At 46.1% G+C, this 22,026-nt stretch overlaps 1 protein-coding gene across 1 annotated transcript; it reads left to right on the top strand.

Annotated features, from left to right (window-relative positions):
* Window positions 1–2,111: 2,111 nt before the first annotated feature.
* CDC23 (cell division cycle 23) lies at window positions 2,112–9,941 on the top strand (the record flags this gene model as incomplete). The annotated part of the gene is made up of 16 exons (XM_084268929.1): window positions 2,112–2,233; window positions 2,304–2,376; window positions 2,895–3,032; window positions 3,298–3,340; window positions 3,872–3,977; window positions 4,063–4,195; window positions 5,253–5,430; window positions 5,525–5,622; window positions 5,839–5,920; window positions 6,518–6,671; window positions 6,823–6,942; window positions 7,259–7,334; window positions 7,626–7,687; window positions 8,291–8,369; window positions 8,469–8,588; window positions 9,424–9,941. The coding sequence occupies 16 exons, from the start codon at window positions 2,112–2,114 to the stop codon at window positions 9,592–9,594; spliced, it is 1,755 nt and encodes a 584-aa protein (XP_084125055.1). The 3' UTR covers window positions 9,595–9,941.
* Between the last annotated feature and the right edge of the window lie 12,085 nt (window positions 9,942–22,026).

The following is a 22,026-nucleotide window of genomic DNA, read 5'->3' as shown; positions in this document are numbered from 1 at the left end:
TTGGGACAGGGCAAGAAGAGAGGGAATAAGGAATGAGTCAGGCATTTTGTGTTGACTAAACCCACATTTGTAATCAGAAGAATAACAACTTTTTATTTACAACTTGGATATAAGGCTGGTAGGGTATTTTCTGTCAAAGCTGCAACTGAACTTGCAACATACATTGCTAAAATTAAGAGTGGGAGAAATCACGTAATATTAAAAACCAGACTTCAAAAAATGAACTAATTTGTTTTGTCTGTTTGAAATACCAAGAAAGACTATAAATAACCCATTATTTCCCACTTCATAAACTGGACTATTCCTATTTCTGTCAGTCTTTGTAGAACCTGTGCATTGCTGCCCAGGGCCTTTAGAGAAGCACCCCAGCACGTCAAGTTCCAAGAAAATGGTTTTGGGGATTTCCCCATAATGGTGCCTTTTGGGCACTCCTTTGCTGACATGCCAGAGGTGACCTCACTTAGGCCCCATGTTGTTGGTTTTGTGATTCCTTCCTGTCCTTTCACCCCATACCCTCCACCTCTTGATAACCTCCATTTCAGCAGGCAGCTCCAGGTGAAATGGTTCCAGAGCAACACAGTCACAACCTAGAAACTGCCGTAGCAACCAACAAACTGGAAGCTGGTGCTAACCTGGATTTTGACACGGTGGTGTTAGACAAATGGTTGGACTTGGTGATCTGAAGAGGATTTTTTCCAATCTTAGCGTCTGTGATTCCAATGATTCAGTGTCATAAGAAATACTGACACTCAGTGGCTCATAAAAAAACGCCAAACATTATGAAAATGATGTAAAGTATGGTAATGCCATGCTAATTGATTACATTCCTTTCATTAGCAGTGAACCCGTAGCCAGTTCAAAGACTGGGCCCGCTGACTCAGGTAACTTTGCAATAAAAGAAGTGATTATGAAGGACACTTTCATAATACAGAGAATACACCGGCCTTACCATCCAAAATATTCTTTCTTATAGAAGAGGGTTAAAGCTGACATTCTAAATGAGCACAGAGGTGTATTATGACCTTTCTGGAAAAGCTGTGGATGACAATGATCCCTATACACATGCTTAAATTCCTGTACTGTTAGAACCAAGCATGTAAACAGATAAAGAATTAAACTACATTCTAGTGTAATTCCAGTGAAGTTTCCACAGCATCCCAGGGAAGTAAGCAGAAGCTGAAATGAAAACACTGGGTTCAAAGTGCAGACTTGAGAGACCACCATTAGGACTAATAGTACTTAATGTTTTTATATGATTTTTAGCACAGAAGTAGCAGTATACAAATGAGAACACTCTAGGTTAGGTGTTTCAAAGGCACATTTAAATACTGTTAAGAGACAATGTGGTTACTCTGAGGACTGGAACCTGAGGACATGAGAGCACACGGGCACTACATAGTGAGTGTTTCTGCTGCCAGCCAGGGACAAGAAAGCCTGGTGCTTCCTGGTCTCAGAACAATTGTGATGTGGCAGTGCTCCTGGACTTGACCACAACTGTCATCCATCGCCACTCAGACCGGATGAACGTGATTCACATACAGAAGAAGGAAAAACTAAACGAAGTGCTGGTGAGGTCTGGGGCTGCTGCTGCTCGGGAAGGCCTGCCAAGCGGCCTCCTTACGCTCCTGACCTCGGGCTTGTCAGGACGGCCTCTCCTCTACTTTTCTCTAGTCCTTGGCCCCCCTGCTCCGTCGCCTCAAAAAGCGACCTTCTGCACCCCAGTGCAGGCGCGGGCTCGCCAACGGGAAACCCCGGCCTCAGCGGGGAGGCACGGCCGCGGAGGGCAGTAACGCCGCACACAAGGCAGCTGTGGGCTGCTCCGCTCGGGAACCGCAGCGGGAAGGGGGGACGGCACCGCGACGAGCGAGGGCACCGCGACGAGCGAGGGCACCGCCGCGCCCCCCCAGCTCCCGCCCTCGCGGCTGGTGCGGGGCGTTACGCGGTGAAAGCGCGGCCCCGCGGAACTGGCCAATCAGGCGCCCAGGCCTCAGCGCGCTTCCTTTGATTGGGAGCGAAGTTTCCTTTGCTCGCCCAAGGAGAAGGCTGCGTCTACAGAGCGGAAGGGCGTTCAGTGTGCGGGGCTGCGATTGGCTGGGAGGTGCGCCGGCGGGATGGCGGCCGCGACAGTGGGGCTGGCGAGCGGCGACTTCTCGGACCTGCGGGAGATCAAGAAGCAGCTGCTGAGCGTGGCGGAGCGGAGCCGCGAGCGCGGCCTGCAGCACAGCGGGAAGTGGTGAGCGCCGCGGGCGGGCCGCGGGCTGGCGGCCGGCGGGCCCGGTGCTAACGGGTCTCTCTCCTCGCAGGGCCTCCGAGCTGGCTTTTGCCTTGGACCCGCTGCCGCTGAGCGAGCTGCCGCCGCCCCCTGCGCTCACGGAGGTACGGCCTGGGGGGAAGGAGGCCCGGCGCAGCGCGGCTCCCACGACCTGCGGCGCCGGGGCCCGCCGCCGGGACGCGAAGGGGCACGCGGGTTGGGCCGGGCCTGCGCCCGTTGCGCGCTTGCGGCTGCGAGCCCGGGTGGGGGAAGGTACCGTAGTCCTCGCTGGCAGGGCTGCTTTTAACCCCACCCACGGCTACCTGAGTAGGTGTCTTCATTGCGGCCATTCCTACTCCTTAAACAGCTAATTCTTGCTTTCAGGTATCTTGTCACAGTTCACCTCCTGGGGTCTCGCTGCTTGTTTTAAATGTTTCTAACTCTTCTGTACACGTTGTTTGAGAACTAGGCATCTGGTCATGTAAGGGAATGGAGAGACTCTTCTGATGGTACTCAAGCTGTCTTTGAGGATGAATGAATGATGCTTTTAGTTCGCAGTTCCTTGGTTATGTTTCTAACTAGGTGATTTTTCTAAAGCGTATCAGAGCCTCTGAAGACTTAAATCTCTTCTGTGTCCCTGCAGGAGGATGCTCGTGATCTGGATGCGTATACGTTAGCCAAGTCTTATTTTGATCTAAAGGAATATGAGAGGGCTGCCTATTTCCTACGGGGCTGCAAGAGTCAGAAAGCATACTTCTTGTATATGTACTCTAGATACCTGGTAAGATAGAAGGAAAAGTCACCTTTTAGCATTGACCTCCTCTGATTCCTGCCCCTTCCTGGCATACCTTATTTTTTGCCTATTTTGTTTCAGATAACCACCTAGAGGTCCAGATTTGGGTGGGTGGGGGCAGAGAAGACAGTGGTGCTCTTTTTAGAACTGTGATGTTTGTTAAAACTCAGTTTGCATACTGTTGATAGCATTGCCATAATACATAATGAATATGCTAGTGTAAAGTAATCATGGATTCCTGTTTTCTCTACAGTCAGGTGAAAAGAAGAAGGATGATGAGACAGTGGATAGTTTGGGTAAGTGTCTGGTTTCAGGGAGCAGAAGACAATATAATGAAGCTTCCAGTAACATCTCTTCATGTAAATCATCATTTTGATAGAGCCCTGGGGCAGGCTGCCCAGGGGGTGTGGAGTCTCCTTCTCTGGAGAGATTCCAGCCCCGTCTGGACGCCGCCCTGTGTGACCTGACCTAGGGACCCTCCTTTGGCAGGGGGTTGGACTCCATGGGCTCTCGAGCTCCCTTCCAACCCCTATGATTCTGTGAATGCGTGGATCTTGGTTTTATGACTTTCCCCTCAACTTTAAAAAATAAGTGCTGTAACACAATTTCTTTCCTTCTCTATCAATTCATTGACTTAATACAGATTACAGATTTTCATCTATTTTGTTAAAGCAGGTGTTCATACTAAGTGATTTCCTTTTAAAAAGAGGAATATAACCACAGCCTGATAAGTCTTCAGGTTATGTCAGTGATGATCATGAATATGACCTAGACTTCATAATTGCTGTGATCTTGATTGAAAGTGAGCTGTTTTTTCCTTCATGCAGGACCTCTGGAAAAAGGACAGGTGAAAAATGAAGCTCTACGAGAATTGAGAGTTGAGCTCAGCAAGAAACACAAAGCAAGGGAACTGGATGGATTCGGCCTTTATCTGTATGTACCTCCATGTATTTCTAAGGTATTTGTGTGGATTTATGGTTTTATCATTCTGATGAACTTGGAAAGTCCTTCTTCACAGGTATGGTGTTGTGCTGCGGAAGCTGGACCTGGTGAAAGAAGCAATAGATATATTTGTTGAAGCTGCTCATGTCTTACCTTTGCACTGGGGAGCCTGGCTGGAACTTTGCAACTTGATCACAGATAAGGAGATGGTAAAACTTGGGAATTACTGAGGTGTAACAAATGCCAGAGTTTAGCCTCATTCAGTAACCAATCGTTCCGTTGCCATACTGCTTCATTCTGTGAGACTCTCAGGCAAGGCGATCCAAGGTTGTAAATTATGTTGTTAAAACCTCTCTTTCTTGAATTGCTTGTAGCTTGAGAATATTTATACAGGCAGGGCTGGTTTTGTATGGTTCACCCACAAAGTATTTTAAGATACGGTTTATTCGCATATTCTGAAGTAGTTGTCAGCAGGGTTATAAAGGATGTATAGAATCACTGCGTTTAAATCTAAAACATGAATGTAGGTGTTCCACTTGTCAAATACAAAGTTGTGTATATGAGGCTAGCTGTATCAAAGAATTTACTTTAGATATAAAATCCTGTGCATAAAAAATCTGGTTTGGTTTTATGAGACCTTGTGGAATTCTTCAGTGAGTTCTGACTGGTGGAGCGTTTAAAAAAAGTAGAGGTGGCACAGAAGAGAGCCCTGCTGATTTGTAGGAAAAGGAAAAACGTTTTTGAGATTATTTAGAGTTTGTTCATTTAGCTCATCAAAAATAATGTTGTGATACTGATGTTCAAACATAGAAAGTGCAGTCTTTCAAAGGCCTTCTGAATTTAATGAAGTAAGGCCAGTGGCTAAAGCAGAAGCTAAATGCTGTCAGATTTGAAGACTGATGGACCAAATGAAATGGCTTCAGTTCTGCAATTTCAGCAGTCATGGGGATAGATTGGGAGTGACTAAATAGGATTATGTGGTCCATTTGTACTGCTTTTTAGATTTAACGCCCCCTTTCTGTTTCAATAGCCTCAACTTATAGGCATTATTTAGTCTCCTTGGGAAGAACCCAGTGTGAATTCTTGATTGTAATACTGCTCTTTTGTAGCTGGTGGTGTGCTTTAAGAAAGCGATTGCAGAAAACCCTCCTACCTCAAGAACATCTGCTAAATCATGGGAGGGAAGATAATGGATTCTTTTCTGCAGGTGGCCATTAGAATATTACTGATTGTCATCTCTTCCTCCTCTCCTTTGGTTCTTGCTAGCTGAAGTTCCTGTCCTTGCCAGATACATGGATGAAAGAGTTCTTTCTTGCACACATTTACACAGAGCTGCAGCTGATAGAGGAGGCTCTGCAGAAGTATCAGAGTCTCATTGATGCAGGATTTTCCAAAAGCACTTACATCATCTCTCAGATTGCAGTTGCCTATCACAATATCCGAGGTCAGTAACGCTTACTAACTAGTTAGGAATGAGCCTCTTCATGCAAACTTGGCATGGAGAGTTCTTGTTCTCCCACCTGCTGCTCTTTCTTCAGATATCGACAAAGCTTTATCGATCTTCAATGAGCTGAGGAAACAAGATCCTTACAGGATAGAAAACATGGATACTTTCTCCAACTTGCTGTATGTAAGGGTGAGCACTCCCTTCTATTGCCTGTCCATAATGATGGCATTGATCTGAGGTACGGTAAAGCAGAGGGTTTGATCTAGCCTCTCTGAACACAGGCCTTCTGCCTCCCGCTTTGCAGCTGGGTTGAACAGATGCAGTGTATGCATTGCTACCTGCCTGGCTCTTCTTTGAAACTGACATGCTCCTTTTCTCATCACTTTCATCTTTTTGTTTCACTAGAGCATGAAGCCTGAGTTGAGCTACCTAGCTCACAATCTCTGTGAGATAGACAAGTACCGTGTTGAGACCTGCTGTGTCATTGGTGAGAGCCAGCTCTTTTACATGTTTTGTTATGGGGTCTGCAGGCTGCACGAGGAGATCTTAGAAATAGTTGTGAAAATGATCAGCTGTCAAGCTTATCAAAACCATTTGGCATTTGGGCAGCCTAAAAATGAGACCGAATGTCAGAGTACCCTTTTCCCTCCTTTCTCTCTGAAAGAGCTGCGGTAATACTCTCTGTGCAAAAAGGAGTTGAAATCATTAAGAAGGTGCATATAGCTGATAATACTTTTATCTATAGTCTTGAAACTCCAGTAGAAAAAAATGGTGTGTCAGGACCAGGGAATTAATTTGTTGATCATGACAAAAGTTTTAAGGCTGGGGGATGGAGTCTTAATTGATTGGTACAACTGGGAATGGATTGACCAGAACACTGGAGAACAGACTGCTATTATGTCTCTTAAGATTTGAATCTGATCTGCCTTTAATAGGACCCTTTCTTTTTATAATTTAAGTTAGGAGGTAGTAGATAATACCTCTTCCATCTGTTTTCTACTTCTCTTCCATTTGTTTGTTTGCTTGTGTGTGGTTGTTTAAATACAATAAAAATAAGCCCTAAACATTGTGACTTTTGCTTTAGGGAATTATTACAGCTTGCGTTCCCAGCATGAAAAAGCAGCACTCTATTTCCAGAGGGCCTTGAAGCTGAATCCTCGTTACCTGGGAGCCTGGACACTCATGGGACATGAGTATATGGAAATGAAGAACACATCTGCAGCTATCCAGGCTTATAGGTATCACTCATGTACAGCATAGAATGATGTTTCAGTCTGTGTACATGAGGGTTGAAGTAGTTTCTTCTATTTTTTGTTAGTATTTCGCTGAAATCTGTCTTGGTTTTGATCCTGACTGCTTTCTGACTAGTTCATTTCCTTTTCTTTGCAGACATGCGATAGAAGTGAACAAAAGGGACTACAGAGCATGGTACGGCTTGGGGCAAACCTATGAAATCCTCAAAATGCCTTTTTACTGCCTCTATTACTACCGACGGGCCCACCAGCTCAGGTAGAGTTGAGAATGAAGTAATGTTTATTGATGGTCACTCTTGTGTGGTCGCTACTTGTTAAGGAATTTACACACAGGAACTAATTTGGGCAAGAGAGAGCATCAATGCTGTGTGATTTGTGCAGTTTCACTACTCCAAATCCTTTAGAGGTATTAGTTAAAGGCTTTGTCAGTTAAAAGTTGAGGAACACTAGCAAGGTGTGTAAGTGATCTTTTATGCAAGAGAGGAGGATGGATGCTGCCAGATGTACATTTCCCCACCCTGATATCAGCTGGATCTCCATTAAACTACATTTAGGAATTACTCTCTTTGCAGACCAAATGATTCTCGTATGCTGGTTGCTCTAGGAGAATGCTATGAGAAGCTAAATCAGTTGGTGGAAGCTAAAAAGGTAAGTGAGATCTGTTTCGTGGAATAAGACAGTAGGATATCTCCCAGGACACTGGGTAGGGTCACAGCAGAGTAGTGCAGCTGCTGCTTCCAGAAGTGCATGTGCTGTATTGAAACCATTCCTGTGGTGGTTGCAATTGGGGAAGCTCTACTGCAATGTGACTAGAGCAGCTGACTACAGATGACGTGCCCCTTTGCTGGAAAGCCATGTTGGCTTCTGTTTGTAACCTGCCTGAGTCATGAGCTGGAGTTGTTTCTGTGGTGTGCTGGTCTGACTTGCCTTCCTTGACAGTGCTACTGGAGAGCCTATGCTGTGGGAGATGTGGAGAAAATGGCACTGGTGAAGCTAGCAAAGTGAGTATGTGTTAGAACTCTTAGTACTGTGTTAAATACTTCTAGCACTTAGGTATCAAAGCAGGTATCAGCTGACAAACTGTAAAACAAGAGGAGTTGCTGATAGATAGTTATTACTTCTGGAGCTGTGTAATAACAGGTATCTCTTGGGTCTATAGTGACTGCAAATTCTGGTGCTCAGCTTTAGGTTTTAAGTTGCCCCAGGATAACCAGAGGGTTATACCATAACATGGGTCACAAGGGAACTCTGAATCTTGAGGTGATTTGAGTAGGCAATGCTAGCATTTGTATATGTTATATTGCTTTAAATTTCAATACATGATGGTAGATGATGTTCACAACTGTAGGCTTTCTTATTTCCTATTTCCTATCCCCACCCCAGTGTATGGTTGTGATATTGGGAGATGGTCTAATATCACAGTCTTCACTGGAATAAATTAAGAGGAAGGAAAAGGACAAGGGAAAGGTGAAGCTGCTGTACAAAGACTTCTGGGATGTAGCAGGGGGAAGAGGGGAGCACTGGAGGAAATAGCCAGGAAATAAAACAAGAAGGCCTTTGATAGCACAGTCTTGTTCTAGTGACCCATTTTTCTCTTTTTCTAGGCTGCATGAACAGCTGAATGAATCTGAACAGGCAGCTCAGTGCTATATCAAATACATCCAGGATATCTATTCCTGTGGGGTAAGATGGGATCTTGTGTATAAAAGGAGAACTAAGTGTTGAGGTGGAACTGCTGTGGAAGGGACTCAGAGGTGCTGGTTTTTACTACCCTTGCTGTAGGAGATAGTGGAGCACCTGGAGGTCAGCACTGCGTTCCGTTACCTGGCCCAGTACTACTTCAAGTGTAAGCTCTGGGATGAAGCCTCAGCGTGTGCTCAGAAATGCTGTGCATTCAATGATGTGAGTAGTTGCACAGTTTATGGTGTCTCTGTCTTAGGGGAGCTGTGAACTGGATTTTCATTCTCCTTGGAGTAGAAGGAATCCTTTACTGAAAGAGTGAGGTCTGCCTGTCACACAGGTCACATCCTGAGGGGTGGTTTTATACACTTGGTCACTAATGCTGCTTATGATTGACTGAAATAGTGGAATAAGGTGTAGATAGTAAAATTGAACCATGTCTCATTGGTGGTCACTAAATAAAAAGCGCTCAAGGCTTGAGGAGGCAGGTAAATGGTCACTGGCTCCCACGCACTGTGTAGTGATGGTACCCACATTACTTCTACTTTATTGGGGTTTTTTTCCCCTTTATCTTCTGTGTAGACAGTGCAGGGGATGTTATAGTACTTGGGGTTCGTATGTGACTATTCTGAGATGTTCTGTATGTGTAAGTGGGCAGTTCTGGGTTTTTAACCTCAGCCTAGCGGTAGACACTAGCCATAAGTACAGTGTTTGGCCTATCCTAAACAAAGCTGTCGAATTCAGGAGAACCTGATTTCAGCTTATTTGAAACTTTTCTAATCTAACTTTCACGGGAATATTTAGATAGTTTCAGTGGTTGATGGTCCCGCTGTCTGAAATACCAAAGTAACATGCGAATCAGGTCAGTGAAAGGAGGAAAGACTAAAATAAGTGACATAACATTTCTGAGTAGCAGAAGAAAGAAATGAAGATGTCTTTTCAAGCTTGCAGAATGACAAACTAATAAACTTGTACTGGTTAAATGCTGAATTTGACCCAGAGACCATCCATCCACATGTGTATTGTTTGTTTTGGGTTTTTTACAAATTCTTTTCAGACTAGAGAAGAAGGAAAGGCCCTGCTGCGACAGATCTTACAGCTTCGCAACCAAGGAGAAACATCATCCACAGATATTGCCACTCCCTTCTTTCTCCCTGCATCATTGTCGGACAACACCACTCCTACACGTCGTGTCTCCCCACTCAATCTGTCTTCTGTAACACCATGAACAATGCTGACACTTCTAGCCTGTGCATCGAATGTGACGTTGCAGATGGGGCTTGCAACCACTAATTCCTTTCTGGTGAAATTTCTGCATTCATTATTGCCTTCACATGCAGGGCAGGAGTTATTGGAGCCCACAGCTGAAGACAGATGTGCCCCAACAGGCACAGGTGCGGCCTGTGTGAAAGTGCCTATGCTGAGATGTGAGAACCTGCTGTACTTCTCACCAAGTCATTCCAGGTGGAGGGCAGATGTGTTCCAGAATGCAGGGCTACTCCATCCAGCTGAAGGATTGGGAAGAGCTTGTGTGTTTGAGAGAAAATATAATTCCAAGTTTGATTCTGCCCCTGATACCTCTGGTCTGAACTACTTTGTATGAACTCTGAGTGGTACTATTGCTGTCTACATTAGAAACTGTTACCTGCCTGGCCATCTAAGAACTTCTGTTGTCTTGAACCAAAAAGCAGAAGTTCCACTAAAGCAGTAGATGTGTAGGCACTTAGATGTAGGTGCGACATCTATGTTGAAAGGCTGAAAAGGGTCCAAGGAATTCCAAGTAGCCCCATAAGACAGCTCTTTTCCTTTCTGTCAATCTGACAGATACTTTGGCTGCAGCCAGTGGAGTAACACGATTAAACTAATGGTTAAACTGCTGTTCTTGGGCTTATTCATGGTGCAGCTTTCATGTATACTGTAGCCAATGAGACGGGATGAGCTGTAACGCATCCTTTTGTGAAGGATTGCCACATCTTGTGGGCAGTATGGTAGTGGGGATTCCTCCCTGTTGGAGCTGCTCCTGCTTCTCCCTGTTCACACATCCAGCCAGTAGTAAGGCTCAGTGTGAATCTCAAAGATACAGGTGTACTATGGACATGACCATCAATGAGCAGATTGTTAACAGGAGGACAGTGCCCTTAACATGGAAAAACAAGAAGTGACCTGATCCTGCTCCTGCTTGCTTGAAGTTTGCTAGTGGAACATAGAACCCAGTATGTGTTCACATTCTCTGGTCTCCTTGGTGCAGTCTCAGCCCTGTACCAACGTTATCTACAGCTGCTGCGTTTCGCCTGTTTCTTAGCTAGTCCCTTAGTTAGGCTGTACACAAACAGTAAGGAGCACAATGTGACACAGAAGGAACAGGCACAAGTAGCATTCAGTCAATAGAAGTGTAGAACACATTGTGGTGATGAGTCCTAAGTCTCGGCCAGACAAAGGTGACTGGCCAGCAGCCTGCTGGCATGCAGTTGGTGACTCTTCTACCTCTGCCTGCCTTGTCAACTTTCACTCCTCAGCCCCTCATTTTCCCATGCTTGGTCCTCCTTGACCCATTGTCACCCTTCCCTTTGGGGTCTGTGGTCCTTCCCTGAGACATCTTATGATACATGTTAAGTGGTCCTGCAATCCCCCTCAGGTATCTTTAACTTTGTTCCTGTCTGTGAGACCTGTCCTGATAACCAACCATAGCCTTATTTTTCTAAAAGCTCCTGGTTGAATCTCCAGAGCTACTCTTGGGTGGTTCCTTTAGCGGCCCATCAGCCGGTGTCTTAGATCTCTACTCTTGGTTATCTGCTGTCAGGTGCTTCTTGTATCTCCTGTCCTGTTCCTTGCCTTGCCTTTTTCACGTGGAATAGCTGTTAACCAGATTTCCTTAGGCAAGTGTCTAGTTCACAATTTCACTGAGGCCATCAAGAACAGAGGTTAATAACCTTGCTGACTCTTATTTGAATTGTCTTGCTTGATGACACTTTATGCCCTTCAGACAAAGACAGTGTCATGTCTGGGCTTCATCTGCCTGGGAGGAATGTCTGTTTGTTTTGAGCAGTGACCTGTGAGGAACAACCAATGGTTTGGGAGATCTGTTGACCTATTGTTTCAGAACACTTCAGCTATATGTTACAACTTGTAAGCTTGATGTGACCTGGAGGTATTTCTAAAAGTACTACAGGTTTGTGTATATTTTGGGTTATGAATAACCCACTATGAATATATTTATGCCTTAAATAATCTGCAGTTACAAATAGTCTGCAGATGTTCATGCTCAACAAACTATTTCTATTAACAGTATAAACCAGCAGGGGAGTGTAGGAGCATCGGAAATGTTCCTTTACAGAAGGAAGTACTTGAGTGGGGAGGGCAAATCCCTCCTTTCTTCCACCAGCACTCCTGTGCATGTCTGCTAACACGGGTCAGAGGAAGGTGTGCTCTGTCCCCCTAATCACATGATCGGGGTGGACCGCCTGGCCCCATCAGCCTTGCTGCTGGCAGAGAGCTTGTGGGCAGGTTGCTTCTGAGGCTACTGAATCCAGGGGGTGGTCTCTGCTACTACAACAGCGAGCAGAGGATCATGCAGTAGTACATTTAAAGGATGTGGGCAAGAGGTGGTTGAGGTTACATACGCTGAACTACATGCTCAGGCATGCCCTTTCCAGTTACTTGCAGCATTGCCCTCGAATTACTGGGTAAAGTTACATACCTGTGTGAGTATTTGTTTGCACCAGTGAATACTGGTGTTGCATGAAGCATGGCCAAGTTGCAGTCATATGAAAAGCATCCTGATGGCTGAGAGAGGGAAGGAGGAAACTAAGCAACTGCTCAGGATGTAGACATATGTTCATCAACATGATTTCTGTATTTGATGACATCTCCTAGTGCATGTGGTTAGTGATGAGACCTTAGTAGTTGATTTGCTTGTTTAGAAAACTAGTCATTGCAGTTCTTTTTTTCAGAAAAGAACCATTCTAAGTTCCAAGTGCAGTTGAAATGTTTTCAAACTAGGAGTGCTGCCTTTTTCTTCCATCTGTATTTCCCTAATACATTGAAGCATTTCCTTACATTTGTTACATGCATCTAAAACTTGGATGCCCTCTCCTATTATATAACTTTCTTCAGCTGAGGTATTGTAAGATTGACAGTTTCAAGTAAGTGGACCCTTTCAAAACCAAAAAAGCTGTGTACCCTTCTGAACATAGGGCCAGGTTCTTATTCCTTGAAATTATTAGTTCTCCCTGAAATAAAAGTGGCCCAGTCCAGACCATAGTCAGTTGTTACACTGAAGAAAACCCAAACCTGAAGAAGCAGGCTAATCTAAAATTAGTCATACATTCTGCATCAGCAGCTTAGTGCATCATTTGATTGGAAGTGTGAAATGTATTGATGGAATAGAGGAAGACCTAAATAACAGCTGTAATAAGTAATCAGTGAGAAAACTCTAACAGGCACTTATTAATAGAATAAAGGGAAACTGTCTGATCAAATGCTCAAAGTTAAACTGATCCTCAGATTTGGCAGCAGAAAGGAATTTCTCCCCTGGACAAACTGGAGAGAGTTCAGAAGGGTTTTTTGCCTTTGGAGTATGAAGTGAGTACCATTTAGAAGGCTCAATTTTCCTGCTTTTGCAAGTGTGCAAATATTGGTGCCACCCTTTAATCTCCCTGTAGTGGTTCAATGGATGATAGTCTCCTCCTGCTGTTTTTCAAGTCTGTGATGGGCATTGCTACATATGGCAACTGCACCTTAGTATTCTCCACAGTTGTTTTTACCCTTTTGGATGTGCTTCAGACCTTCCACTGGTGTGGTGCAGCCACTGCACTGGTCTTTCAGAAGGCCATTTCCAGAGCTATGCAACCTGTAACCAAGATATGTGTAATAAAGCATTCAGGATAGGCATATACAGACAGTATCTTTAAAAAAATGGAACTTTGCTTTATTTTGGGCATTGAAGCTATTTTTTTTCAGTCACCAAATGTGTTAACTGCCCATGGGCTATTTCCTGTGAAAACACTGCAATTCCACAAAGCCCAATTGTAGTGTCTTCTACTTCAGGCTCTTGCAGCTTGTCGTATGAACAGCAAGTGCCTTTCCTTGTGAGGCAAGTTGAGGTGTGTAAGGACACAGCTGACATTGAGTTGAACAGAAGAACCTATTGCACTCTTTAAGTGTTAGGCTATGCTGTGCACAGCTCATGCTCCTGTGAACCCCTTGTTACAGGTCCTGCAGAATAAAACGAAAAAAAACCCTAAAACCCACTGACTCTCTTACACCACTGAGGAAAGTTCAGTTCCTCTGCTTGACAGGTGAGGAAGCTGGATGCAGGACAAATGGGACAGCCGTGCGTCAGGCATACGGTGCCAGTGTCTTTGAGACCTCTGCTTCCCCTGCCAGGTTCCTTCTCCTTTTCTGAAAGTTTTCGTAGCAAAAAGTTTGAAACACTGGCACTTAAAGTGAGATGTAACAGCTGCCTCATAAGGGGGACCAATGGAATTAGGTGTTCAGGGTGGAAGAAAAGAAAATTAATTCAGTCATTCTCAGTAGCTTTGTTCTGATTTTGCCACTGACCTGGGAACCCCATTGTATCCGTTCCATAACCTGCAAATTCAGTACCCAACAAAACTACCCTTCAGTTTCTACAGATGCCTTTTTGCTGTGTGTTGCTGTGGTTAGGAAAAAATCCAACATTTGTCTTCTTCAGCTTGCCCACCAGAAAAGAAGCCTGTTTTTTCAGAGAAACTAACACCCTCTCAGACCGGGTGTAAGAGCTTTGCTTATCCTCCCAGTAAAGTGCCAAAAGGGCAACAACTGGACATCGTGGAATGTCTACCATTGCCAGCCTGCGGCCTCTTTCAGGGATCACCTCAGGCTCTAGAAGGTTGGAGTTAAAGAAGCTTCTGGAGAACTCGTGGAGCAGGGGCTTCTACCACTGCTTGCGTAACTGATGCTTGGGCCGTGCGGAAGGGTGACTGCTTCTGCGGTTTATTTAGATGTACAACCCGTTCCGCCCGACTCGGCCCGTTTCCCAGAACGTTATGGGTACCTTTGCCCTGAGCTTCGCGGCCTTGCGGCACACGGGTCTCGCACCCGCCCCGTCCCTTCTGGAGGCGGTTTCACGGCCCGCGTTGCGGGTCCGCGCTTGGGAGCGCTGGGTCCCCTCTCGCTCCCAGCCTGCACGGGAGGGTTCCCGAGCTCCGGCCCGCGGCCGAGGCCCGTCACCCTCAGCGAGCCCAGCCCGAGCGGGTCTTACGCCGCCGCGCCCTGACAGCTGCCCCCGGCCCCGCTGGCGGTGAGGTCAGCTCCCGCCGGTGGCCGCAGGGCGGCTCGGGGTGCGGCCACCGCCTGCCGAGCCGCCCCGAGGCTCCCTCGGCCGCCGTCGCCGCTCACCGTGCCGCGGCGTTGCCATGGCGGCCGAGCGCTGCGGCGGCCGGGCGGGGCGGGGCCTGCCGCAGACCCCGGCCCGGCAGCGCAGGCCTCCGCCGCGGGGAGGCGGCGGGGCGGGCGCCCGCCCTCAGCGTCGGCGCGCAGAAGGCCGGCGGGGCCGGTGCTGGGCGCTGGAGCCGTGGCGGCCGCGGGAAGATGGATGCGCCGCGCTCGTCCCTCGCCGCTCGGCATCATCTCCTGGGCGCGGCACGGTGAGCGGCGGCGGTCGGTTGCCGCGGCGGAACAATGACTTCGCCCGGCTGCGGGGAGCCGGGGCGGCGGCGGGGCGGGGGTCGGGAGCGATGGCCGTGCGCCGGAGGTGATGGAGGCGAGGCGAGCTGGGGATGGAGAGGGGACGGCGGGGGGGGGTGGGGAGAGGTGTGGCAGGGCGCAGCCCGCGGCGCCGTGCCGGGACCCACCTCAGCCTCTCCCGCTCCGCACCATTGTGTTCCAGGTTGGTCATTGTTTTGCCGTGCTGAGAGCGGGATGCGATCGCCGGTCACAAAGGACGGGGTTTCTCCCGGGCTGGGTGTGTGCTGTGGGGACGGCACCCGCAGAGCCCAGGCTGGGCCTGGGCGAGATGGCCCCGGGGGGTGGGCGGTGGGCGCCGCTGAGCGGAGGGCGGTAAGGGCGCTCCTCGGGCCGTGCACCGTGCGCGCAGCATCGCGCAGGGCGTCAGCCCAGCGTGTCTGTGCAGAGACGCACCTGTGCGCGCGCTGGGGCGCCGGGACTGGGTGCCGGGGGTGTGCGTGTGAAGGAAGGAGCTCGCCCGCAGACACGGGCCCCGCAAGATGCGTCTCTTTGTATGTGCAACACATGCCCGGTGTCACAGCCATGAACTGATGTAACGTGCCGCTCGGATGCTGTGCGGTTCATTCTGAAATTCCTGGATTGCCGGGCCCCAGTCTCGCCGCGGCTGCTTGGGGCAGGTCTGTGCTGCGCCGCTGGGTTTTCTGACGGCATTTGCAGGCTGCTGCTGGTTTTTGCTGTGAAGGCGAATGTATAACAGATGCTGAGGATACCTTACAGGCCAGGAACGCAGAGAAGGATGTATTTTAGGATCTTAATTTTAACCTCTGTAAGGAAAGAATGAATGAGATGTGTTTTTAAAAACCTTTGCATTCCCATATTACCCTGTGCATCCCTGCAAGGCAAGATGTTGGGGTCCTGTTTTCAATGTCTCTGATCTGCTGGGTCAGATTCTGCACTGGGCCTGGTCTAGCAGCAGCCTGGGTGGTTCATCAGGAGAATTTTGTCCCTTTTCATGCAATAATGTGAGGCTTATTGCTTTTGCTCTGACTCAGGTTTTGTTTCTATTGATCTGGCCTGCTGCTGTACATGCAATTTCCAATCCAGGCCTGCTGTGCTGTGAAGGCTATCTCTGCTGGCACGTGACCAGGTTCAGATTGATGCTTGAGTGAGGTAAATATTTGGTGTGTCTAAGAGGTTCTCCGGAAAAGGTAATGGGATTGGTGAAGTCTAAGAGTGGTTAGCTGGTAATTGTGGAGGAGGGGCTAAGACACGAGTGCTCCATAGGTAGTTCTGTAGCAGTCAAAAAGACAACCATGGATGACTCAGTGCAAGAAGGACATCAAGCTGTTAGAGTGCCCAGAGGAGAGCAACCAGGATGGTGAAGGGTCTCATGGATAAGATGTGTGAGGGTCATTTTGCTCAACTTAAGAAGCCTTAGGGGTGACCTCATCACAGTCAACAGCTTGCTGAAGGAGGGCAGCAGAGGGGAAGGCGGTGATGACCAGCAAAAGGACATGTAGAAACGGACTGAAGCTGCACTGGGGCAAGTTCAGACTGTACATTAGGAAAAGACTCTTCACTGAGAAGATGGTTGGTCCCTGGAACAGGCTCCTCAGGGAAGTGGTCATGGCACCAAGCCTGTCAGACTTCAGGGAGCATCTGGACAACACTCTTAATCATGTGGTTTGATTTTATCTGGTCCTGCAAGGAGTAGGGAGTTGGACTTGATGATCCTTTTGAGTCCCTTTGAACTAGAGATCTTCTATGTTTCTGATCAAGTTATTGGAGTTGCAGCCCATTCTACCCTTGCTTCTCCAGTGAGCAAAATCTTGAGTAGCCTCAGGGAGGAAAGGTGGGAAGGTTTCTGTTGGGATTTCCATAGGACTTGCCTGGTGGAAGTGGCTGCCTGGAGCTGTTGATGTGACTGAGCCTTTGGTCTTCTGCCCTTTACAGGGCTGTGGCAGAGTGGTAGACTGATGGGGTCTCTGGTTGTCAGTGGAGCTCCAGCTGAAAGGAGCAGGCTGCCAGTGACAGATGCTGCAACCTTTCTGACTTGCTGGTCTTGGACTGGCTGTTCTGGTAGGGCCTTAGGCAGAGATGTGGTCCTCACCTCGGAGACAAATTCAAAACAGGTATTTCCACAGCATCCCAAAGCCTCACTTCAGGATCTGTGATGTTGCAGATGCTAATGCGTTGTTCCTTCTTGCCCCTGTCATCCTTCAGTGGCTTCTGATAATCCCTCTGCTTCCAGAGGCCATTCCTAGCTAAATAATCTTCTGAATAAGAACTTCCCTGTGTATTAGGAACTGGACCTAAGGTACAGCTAAAACATGATTGTGTGTTAAGCAGGTGATTAGCTGTTATAATTTGTAAATCTTAGCTGGGTTCTGCTACACCTTTTATCATCAGGACCTTAACATGCTGGAAATATGCTGCAGAATCTGTCACTACAAAGGATAAGCAACCTCACAGTATTCAAGTCAGGAAAATGTTGTGAAATATAACTGGCAAAAGGATGCCCAGAATAGTCTTTAAATTCCGATTTCTATTCATCCATTTGATAGACAATTGATATTGTGGTTTTAAAAGTGTCTAAAAATAGTCCTTTAACTGTAAAAAAGGTATGGTGACAGATTAAATTGTCATAAGGCTGGTATAACCCAGGTGTAACTTGAGCAGTTGAAATCCAAGTAGTTTGTTAATTAGAACTTCTTTCCCCACCTCCCCTTCCTTTTAATCAAACTATGGGACACTGAAGATGATTACAACTTGGATTTCACTACCGAGTCATGGTTGTTTTTCATCATGATCAATACTAGTGCTGTTTTTTTCTGTGAAATTATGAGGCAGCAAAATAGTCTGTTACCAGGTACCTGAATTTTGGATCACTTTTTAGTCAGTCATTCTTTGTATCTTCTGGGTTCTAACACATTCCTCTTTAATCCTTGTGCATGATAATGCAATATTTGGGTTACAAGGCTGAAAAATGTTTTTGTTTTAAAAAATAATTTTACTTGAATTGATAACAGCATATTTGCATTGTGTGTTTCTAAACCAATAGCTTGCTCAAATTCCTGGCAGGTAACCTCTTCAAAGTTCATCTGTAAATCTCTATCACCTGAAGGTCATGTCTTTGCCAGATTATACCTCCCCATCCTTGAGAGATGGATTCTCTGCTGCCTCCTCTTTACTAAGCCTCTACATCTGTGCAAAGCATCTGTGCAGTTCTCTGTCATCAGCTTCGTGATCCAGAATCCATGGGGATAGAAAAATTTAATCTTCTTTTTTAGTATCTTTAGTTCGTGTCTCTTAAAGGTCTATGTGAATTTCTCCTTTAAGATGTGAGGACTAGAAATTTTCGCTCCAGGAGGTGGGGCTCTAAATAGAAAATTCAACAGCGTGTTGGAGGAGTCATGGAAAAGCTCTACAGGCTAGCTGCAGTGAACACTGTCAAGATAAATGGGTGTAAATGCAGCTTCTTTGAAAATGACAGGAGGGCAGTGTGGACCACAGTCTGGAGAGTGGATTATGGAGCATCCAGTGAACTTTAGAGGAGAATTAATGGCATGTGAGCACTTCCAGGAGTTCAGGTTTTGTTGCATCTCCCTGCAGTTTGTGGTGCTGGCCCTGCGTTGGGGTCACTGGTGGGTAGCTGAGGAGCTGCCATACCTCTTGGAACCTTCAGGACTTGTGTCTCGCCTGGAAGATCACGGCCAGTTCCCTGGGTTAAACGGTCTGGATCGGCTGCTGTCAGAAGAGAAGCACAGTGAGCTGACCTGTGAGGCATCCACACAGGGAGTTAAACATGAGGCTAACGACTGCAGCAAGCATCCAGACTGCACAGTGACATCTCAGTGAACAGTTCAAGAAATGCCAACAAATAAGGAATGCAAATGAAGACTGGATAGACCCACATTCCATGTCTAACTTTGTGATGAAGAAAAAGCAAGCTGATGTCCCTCAGAAGGTACATCTATCTCCCTGGTTAGATAGAAGAGCTGACGCGGTACGCCAGATCTTTCTTTACGTTGATAATGATACTGCCAAGTACAACATTATCTCGTATTATTTTATCAAAAATAACAAAATTAATTATTTGAATTAATTGAGAACAGCTGCTATGTTGTCTCCCATTTTCACAGCTACACCTAGGGAGGTAACATCTCAGGGTTACTGTTTAGCACCTGTACTCAGTTTGTCAATCTAGTTGCTGATGTTTTAAAAATTATTTGTTATAATATTCTTTTTGAGTGTTTAGAGGAAAGACTCATTAGACTTTGTTACATACACTGTAAGCAAAAGCTCTAAGTTATACGGAAATTAAAACTGAAAAGAAGAAACAGCAGCAGTTGAAAATTGCATTAAGGTCCCAGGTGGTTCAGAGTAATTGATGAGTGAGCAAATAAAGTTGGGAGAAATGGGGGAGTTGGGGCTTCTGGATTTTATTTTTTTCCCTGCATGTGTGCTGGTTTGCTAAAATTCACTGAGATGATTTTCTTTGAAATTGGATGCAGAAATATTTTTCATTGTTTTTATGGTGTGTGCAAAAACCTTAGAACTGTTAATGTTACAGGTGATAGGAATTAATTAGAATTAATACTCTTGTTTTGCATGTGTTTGGGTGTAGGTTTGTTGTACAGATGGTTTAGTGATGAATTTTAAAAATAATTAGAATTGTATTAATACATAATATACACCTGTTTTCATGAACATGAATTATATTTTTGCTCTTGAAGTTCTTTGTAGATAACCCATTGGGGGGGTGTGATGCTGTAATTATTTGTACTTAATATTTCAGGTTCTGCAAGCTGCTATATCCCTTCTCTGTGCGTTGGTGAGAAACAAAATTAAACAGTCATTTTTGGAGACTCAGATAGGAGAATCTGCTTTAATTTAACATGGCCCTTAGTAATATCCCCTTCTCATCTCCCCTCTCTGGTGGGGAATTATAACCAGTCTTAGACAAACAAAGGGTATATGGGGACTGTTGCACTTGAAGGGCATCGAGTAATTTACAGCTGAAAGAACTGTGCTGGTTCCAACTTGGTAGCTTTTGACTAAGCCAGGGACTGCATTAATTTGGAAATACTTTTAAGAATGTGCCTGTAAGTTTCCAGCATGACAGCGTTCCAGAGGCACAGCTGATAAACACCCATGCATATCCAGCGGTGTTGCTGACCCGGTGGTATCAGCCCCTGCTTGCCTGGCTCTGTGGTAGCAGATCCCTTTGGATGGCGTCACGTATCTTTGTAGGTCACAGCACGACCTACATGTTGCCGTGTGCCTGGAATATGCAGTGCTGCTGATCTGTGTGGTAGCGTGTGTTGGGGGAACTCAGTGAAGATGTAAGCATTGTCTCTGGAAATGGATTTTCAATTATAGACAATAGCCTAATGCCTATTAAAAGCTCTCTGAACTTGCCATAAGCTATCTTTCTGGTTTCAGATACGCTATGGAAAAGTCTTAGAAGTTAAACCTTTTAATTTATTTTTTAAATTTTTTTTCAGTTTGCCACCTCCTGTATGAACCAGCATCTCAGCTGGGTTTAAGGAGTAGTTTTGCATGCCTTCACCTTTTTCAGCTGAGAATCCAACCCATCACTTGGGAGGAGAATGCTGCTACCCTGATCAATAACAGCTGATGCTTCCATTTTTAAAACAGCAGAGTTCAGCTAAAAATCATATTGTAAATTTCAGGGCTAGTTTTTAAGTAGCAGACTTTAAGGATACATTCTACAGAGATTTCTCTGTCAAGCTCTGTTCTTTCCATTGTGAGTAGAGCTATGTAAGCACATATGGTGTTAGGTGGTATGTTTTGATTTGCTCTGTTGAGAGGGCAGGGAATGACAGGTACTTGTCCCTGTGCTGATCATCAATGAAAAAGAAAAATTCTATGTTACCTGGTGAAAGTCCTGCTTTGGGCCATGTTAAAGAGCTCACAGACTCTGGGGTTGTTGAAGGAACCTGTTTCTTAACATTTGATAAGAAGGGTAAGAATCACAAAAACTCAGGAATTAAAAAGACCAATTTTGGTTACAGTGTATTCATAAGTGAATAATCTTGAGTGTTTCTGGTGACTATTACTTGTAATGTTTTTAAAGAGCCAGCTTGACTCTAAAAGATGGATAGGAATGGCTAATAGGATATTCATGTACGTGCTTCTATTTCTGCTAGAAAGTTGATGTGAAGAGACAAACTGTAATCCGTGTTGGCATAGTTTTTGCCAAGCTTCCCTGGTAATAGGAACGCTTGGATTCTTTTCCCAGCAAATGGAAGGAAAGGGCAAGAGGGGTGTAGGACATGGGAAACGAGAGCAATGTGTGCGTGAGGTTCTGCAAGACACTGATAGTGATATGGTGGGAGCAGAGAATACATGTTTTCAGGTTATACTGAACTGCAAGCTGACAGGAAACTCCAAGGCAATAGTGGTCTGGTTGAAAGTAAAGTGTCCAGAAAAGAAAGTGATTCATTGTAGAGATCTACATTGTTGGAAGTGAACGCAGGAGGCCAGAAGGCAGATTGTTCTTGCTTGTCCTGACGTCAATATTTTTCTTTACTGGCTGTAGCAAGAGCTGATCTAAAAATAGCAAAACCTTTCACAAGTTAACCCTCTTACTTTAAATAGAAAAATTACTTAAATATCTGACAGTCTTTAGCAGTGAACATAAAATCACAGAGTCACAGAATTGTAGGTGCTGGAAGGGACCTCCAGAGCCCATGGGGTCTAACCCTCTGCCAAAGCAGGGTCCCTAGGACAGGGCACACAGGTTGGTGTCCAGACGGGGCTGGAATCTCTCCAGAGAAGGAGACTCCACACCCCCTGGGCAGCCTGTCCCAGGGCTCCCTCACCCTCACCGGGAAGAAGTTCTTCCCCAGATTGTTGCTGAACTCCCTGTGCTCCAGCTTGAGGCCATCGCCCCTTGTCCTGTCCCCACAGACACTGAGAAGAGGCTGGCCACGTCCCACTGTGTCCCACATTTCAGATATTGATAAAC

This window comes from Gallinula chloropus, assembly GCF_964237585.1.
Source record: "Gallinula chloropus genome assembly, chromosome: 10".
Lineage (NCBI taxonomy): Eukaryota > Metazoa > Chordata > Aves > Gruiformes > Rallidae > Gallinula > Gallinula chloropus.
The sequence above is the reverse complement of the archived record's forward strand: the minus strand, read 5'-3'. Positions and strand labels throughout refer to the sequence as shown.